We start from the raw sequence: 5,365 nt of genomic DNA, 5'->3' as shown, positions 1-5,365 counted from the left end.
GGAGATTCTATCTTTTTCCGTCTCTAATAAGCATGCTACATGTTTTGTACACCAAACTTCTTCATCTAGGTTAAAAAAAGAAGAAGTTTTAACCTTCAAGAAAAGTTTGACCAAACAAATTATAATTTGAAAAGTCATTTTCATTTTTTACGTGGAAGGGATTAAGTAGAAAATGTAAAATTAATATATTACCCAGTTATGTGATACACGATTTTGTAAATAATATCAATATTATTGATACAAAGTTTTAAATAAATTATTATGCATAAAAGAATAAAGTATAAGTTTCTAAGAGTAATCAATGTGGATGTCATATAATATAATAATTTGTTTGTCAAGGTAAAGATGATTGGATATCGTCTAAAGCTACAATAATTAACAATCAAAGTTTAAGATACATGCAATTTTCACTTAGGCCTCATTTGTTTGCACTTAATGGAGGTCTGAATCTTAATCATTCAGATTCAGCCCATTAAGTGCATTTGTTTTTAAGGTCTGAATTTTAATTATTCAGATTCAGCCCATTAAGTGCATTTGTTTTGTTTCCTTATAAAACCTCTTAATGGATCTGAATAGGTCTGAACAAATCAGATCCATAAAAGAGTCTTATTCCATTCAGACTCATTAAATAATACACGCTATTAACAAAATACGGCTTCTTTCTCTAGCAAAATTTCCACGCCTCCCTCTCTGCTTCTTCAACCAAAATACTATTTTCCCCCTCTTAAACTGGTAAGTTTTCATAATCTTTACAAGTATTTTTTCTAATATCTTTTATATTCACAATATTTTCGGATGTATTGATGTTTTTCAACCTGCTACTGGATGGAAAAATTTATTTGATGAACTGGGGCAGTACTCATTAAGCCTTCCCTTCTTTCTCCCAATGATGCAATGATTATTTACAGAATCCCAAATTTCTCCTTTGACATAATTGATTCTCTTTCCTTGTTTTTCGTATTTACATAGTCAGCTTTACTAGATTGTGAGGCTTCCCCACTTTTCATCTTTGTGTGGTCAGCTTTATTGAATTTTGTTGTGATTAAATCTACTCTAACAAGGTCTTTCTCTGAGGTAGGCCCATCTAACTCTCTTTCTCTAGCAAAACCATTCCTATTGCTCGTGGAAGGGTGGTTTCCTTCCAGGGATATTTTAGTTTTTTCAGGAGATTAGTACCGTGTTTGAATTATAATTTTTAGTCATAGTTGAGATTAGTGCCATGATAGAAATTATAATTTTTCGTCATAGAAATTATAATTTGAGATTAGTACCGTGATAGAAATTATAATTTTTAGTCATAGTTGAGATTAGTGAATTATAATTTTTTATTAGATCAATTTGTTTAGTCATAGTTGATGTTTGGTTACTCCTTGTCAAAAAATTGATGTTTGGCTACTGGATGGAAAAGTTGATCTTATTAACTGGGCAATACATGAGACAACTGGTGCATGCTATCTTCTCCTTTATAAGACTCTATTATATTGTTAATTATTATTGAAGATCTTTTGGAAAATATATGATAGTAAATTATGGTTGCGTTAGTTCATTTGTTATATTTATTATTTTTCAATATTTCAGCTATGGAACAATCTAGTGAAAATTCAGGAGTGAGTTGGAAAGATATGGATGTAGTAAAGACATTTTTAGAAAATTGTATTCAAGAAGTATCCTTAAATGGGAGACTTGGAAGTAGTTTGAAGCCAGACTCATGGAACAAGGTTAAACTAGCTCTGGAGACTTGTCATCGCTTTAGCGTTCCCCAAAATAAAATGAAGAATTATTATGATTATCTGAAAGAAAAATATCAAGCTTGGTTTCCACTAACTAAAAAGACTGGCAATATTTATGATCCAACAACCAATACCTTTCAAATGTCTAATAGTGAGTGGGATGAGTACATAAAGGTTAGTCCATTATTTGATAATTTTTCTTTATTTTACTTTAAAGAAGAAGGTTTAATTAAGAGTATGATATCTTATATTTGAATATAGGCTCATCCAAAAGCAAAGACGTTGAGGAATTCACCTCTACCCTTTCCAGACCTGTGCACAAAACTTTTTGAGGGTTCTACTGCAATAGGAATTCATGATTGGAGTCCAAGTTGTACCTATCCTCGACCTGGTGTCTCTTCTGCGTCTACTCCTATAGTTATTGATACGATTGGTGGAGCTGAAGATCTATTTGGTGACAAAAATGATGAAGCTCCTAAAGATTCTCCATCCTAATCTTTATTTTCTGTTGAAAAGAAAGCTTCGGGAAAGAAGAGAAAACTCTCATCATCTCATTTGGAAATTGATGAGAAGATGAGTACTGCATTGGATTTATTGATTAAAAAAAGTAGTGGACCTGACGTCGAAGAATGTATAACAAATTACAAGGACTTGGTTGGAAAGATCCATTATACAGTACAACTCTTGCTATAATTTGTGAGAGTGAGAGCTACAGGAAAGCATGGATGAAACTAGAGGATGACAAGTTAGAGAATTGGGTTAAGCTCTTGGGGAAACAAAAGGGACTTCTTTAACTTTGCTAATTAGCTAAAATATGCATTAGGCGTTGATAATGTGAAACCTTCTTTATTATTTTTCTACTAATATCTATTATGCTTATTGAACCTTTTCAGTATTATATTATGTTGGAACCATTTTGGTTAGTGATATATTTTTTAAATGCCTTTTTTGGGTTATGCTTGAGAATTATGGATAATTTATCGTTATGTAACTTTTATGTTGACCAAATATATAACATGTTATGCTTATTATCGTGTATTGTACATTTTCCAGGTTAAAATAGTTTAGACATGGACACTGAAGATCAGATATTATGGTTGATGAGCTTATATTGGTGTAGAAAACGTCTTAGACTCAAGAATGTTCAAAGAAATAAAGATTTAACATCATCTTTATCTAGACAGAGTTACACATTGGAATTATTGTCTGGCTCTAGTCGACAATGTTTAGAGTTGATGCGCATGTCTCGTGATGCATATGTGCGGTTGTGTCAAAATTTTAGACATAATGGATGGCTCACAGATAGTAAATATGTATCTGTAGAAGAAAAGATAGCAATATTTTTATCCATTATAGGGCATAATGAGCGTTTTGTGGTTATCAAGAGGAGATTCCAACATTCTTCGCAAACGATTCACAAATATTTTCACGAGGTTCTTGAAGCAATGATGAAGTTTGCAAAAGAGATGATATCATCTACAACATCCGATCCAAATCTAGATATTCCCGGTGCTCATAAAAGGCTACGTAAAATTTTTAAGGTACTTTTGTTATACTACTATTGTATAATTTTATAAAAACATTTCTCATAATTTTTAATATATATATATCTATATATTTATTTGTAGGGAGCAATCGGTGCACTTGACGGGACATTAGTACATGCCATTGTTCCCGCTAATCAACAAATTATTTACAGAGGAAGAGGAAAGGGTAAATGTTATCAGAATGTATTAGGTATATGTGATTTTAACATGGTCTTCACTTATGTTTACGCTGGATGGGAAGGAGTAGCACATGATGCACGAGTTCTTACAGAGATTATATCTAATCCAGAAAATGGCTTTCCATTTCCTCCTTCTAGTAAGCGATGCAACTTCAAATATTATGAAACAATACTTTCTCTTTATTATGACCATTTAATCTTTTATTTTAATGGCAGATAAGTACTATCTATGTGATGCTGCATATCCAAACACTCGAGGATTTCTAGCACCGTACCGTAATGTTCGATATTGGTTAGGAGATTATCAGCGTAGGAGGGCCATAAATAAGGAGGAAAAGTTTAATCATGCTCATGCACAACTCATAAATGTTATTGAACGTGCTTATGGAGTTCTAAAAGCAAGATTTCCGATATTGGATAAGATGCCTCCATATTCTATTGATGTCCAGAGAGATGTTGTTGTTGCATGTTTTGCAGTTCATAATTTTATCAGGAAGGAGCGTATAAATGATGAACTGTTTAATCAATATGATTCACCTCGGTTAATATTTGACGAGGAAGAAGGAGAACAGGAAGAAGTGTTGGATGAAACAAGTGGACCCAGTTGGACAGCTGAAGATTCACAGATAATGCACAATATGCATGAACAACTTGCACTTCAACTAATGCAAAGAGGAAATACTTGAGAGTTTTATATTTTCATTATTTGAAATACTTCTAGTGTTTGAACCTTAGAATTTGATCTGATGTAGTTAATTATTTGAATTATCTTATACTTGAGCGTTTGAAATGGAACGAGATTATGTTTAGCTGAATGATTTTTTTTTGCTAACAAATTAACATTGAATTCTGGAAAAAAATATCATGTTACCTTGTCACAGTAGTATTTTTTTATGTTGATATATAAATTTTAGTTTGCATTTAAGATAATTTTTTTTTTTTATCAAATATAATATTCGAATATTATTTTCTATCAACAATATAAATTTATTATGCTGAAATGAGATTTTTATAATTTTTTTTTGATATAGTATAATTTCACATGCACATTCAGATATTGAAAACAAACAGTCTTAATCATTCAGTGTTCAGATCTAAAGACCACATCTTAATTTTCAGATGTGCATTCAGATCCAGACATCTGAATCTTAATACACATCTTAATATTCAGAGATGTATTCAGATTTAGACGTCTTAATCTTATTGGAAACAAATGAGGCACATCTTAATCTAACGAAGAACAAAAATTAAAAACCTCCAATTTAATGGACAAAAATTAAAGACCACCCCAAAATAAGGGCATTCTTGCGAATTGCCCAATTCATATCGTTATAGGGAGGAAAAGGCCAGCCAAAGTATAAGGAGAATCTATCTTTTTCCGTCTCTAATAAGCATGATACTTGTTGCTCCCAAACGCACACGCAAGTATACGTGGTCGTACAAGTAATATAGACTGTTAAGTCCAGATATCGATCCCACAGAGACTTAGATTCTACTGTCAAACTAATTCAAATTCGAATGAAACTATTCAAGAAAGTGAAAATCAAGATTGTTTGTTGTACTAAACTAAAACTTGAAAAGTAAACAATTTATGATGGGTGTTTTTATGACTGAGACTGTGTTGACAAGGACTGTAAGAATTATTAGATGAGAGAAAGATCTAGGGTTATGGCTTTTGACAATCCAGTTGATCTTCAGACAATTCCACCTATTTTCTTTCCTGGGTTACTAGTTAACGGGTTAATTATGCTTTATGATATTCTCTCGAACTACTCACAAGCCTGTAGCTGTTACCTTAATGCCTATATCTCTATGGTCATCAGATGTAACAAGAACGCATTTATTTTACCGTATTCAACTAAGTAGGGCTAAAGGGTATCCTCAGTAACGAAACGATTAAATCGAACAA

The 5,365-nt window shown here is 32.0% G+C and overlaps 2 protein-coding genes across 6 annotated transcripts; both read left to right on the top strand.

Annotated features, from left to right (window-relative positions):
- Nucleotides 1-562: 562 nt before the first annotated feature.
- Nucleotides 563-4,280, top strand: LOC132606406 (uncharacterized). 5 transcript variants are annotated; one of them, XM_060319891.1, is made up of 5 exons: nt 563-732; nt 1,579-1,904; nt 1,992-3,271; nt 3,359-3,467; nt 3,673-4,280. In XM_060319891.1, exons 3-5 carry the CDS (start codon nt 2,801-2,803, stop codon nt 4,140-4,142), a joined length of 1,050 nt encoding a protein of 349 aa, XP_060175874.1. In that variant the 5' UTR covers nt 563-732; nt 1,579-1,904; nt 1,992-2,800; the 3' UTR covers nt 4,143-4,280. The 5 variants fall into 5 exon arrangements, with proteins under 5 accessions (XP_060175874.1, XP_060175870.1, XP_060175873.1 ...); XM_060319887.1 differs by having other exon boundaries at nt 3,359-3,593; XM_060319890.1 differs by lacking the exon at nt 1,579-1,904 and having other exon boundaries at nt 2,784-3,271; nt 3,359-3,593.
- LOC132608004 (L10-interacting MYB domain-containing protein-like) lies at nt 1,581-2,225 on the top strand. The gene is made up of 2 exons (XM_060322088.1): nt 1,581-1,904; nt 1,992-2,225. Exons 1-2 carry the CDS (start codon nt 1,581-1,583, stop codon nt 2,223-2,225), a joined length of 558 nt encoding a protein of 185 aa, XP_060178071.1.
- Nucleotides 4,281-5,365: the final 1,085 nt, after the last annotated feature.

Source organism: Lycium barbarum, chromosome 8 (assembly GCF_019175385.1).
Source record: "Lycium barbarum isolate Lr01 chromosome 8, ASM1917538v2, whole genome shotgun sequence".
Taxonomy (NCBI): Eukaryota; Viridiplantae; Streptophyta; class Magnoliopsida; order Solanales; family Solanaceae; genus Lycium; species Lycium barbarum.
This window is presented reverse-complemented; position numbering and strand designations above follow the sequence as displayed.

Excerpts from the sequence above, each read along its gene's own strand:
- LOC132608004 (XM_060322088.1), top strand. The coding sequence starts at position 1,581 with ATGGAACAATCTAGTGAAAATTCAGGAGTGAGTTGGAAAGATATGGAT. Across the intron at positions 1,905-1,991 it reads AGTGGGATGAGTACATAAAG|GCTCATCCAAAAGCAAAGAC; the intron begins GTTAGTCCATTA and ends ATTTGAATATAG.
- LOC132606406 (XM_060319890.1), top strand. The coding sequence starts at position 2,801 with ATGGACACTGAAGATCAGATATTATGGTTGATGAGCTTATATTGGTGT. Across the intron at positions 3,272-3,358 it reads GGCTACGTAAAATTTTTAAG|GGAGCAATCGGTGCACTTGA; the intron begins GTACTTTTGTTA and ends ATTTATTTGTAG. Across the intron at positions 3,594-3,672 it reads CTTTCCATTTCCTCCTTCTA|ATAAGTACTATCTATGTGAT; the intron begins GTAAGCGATGCA and ends TTTTAATGGCAG.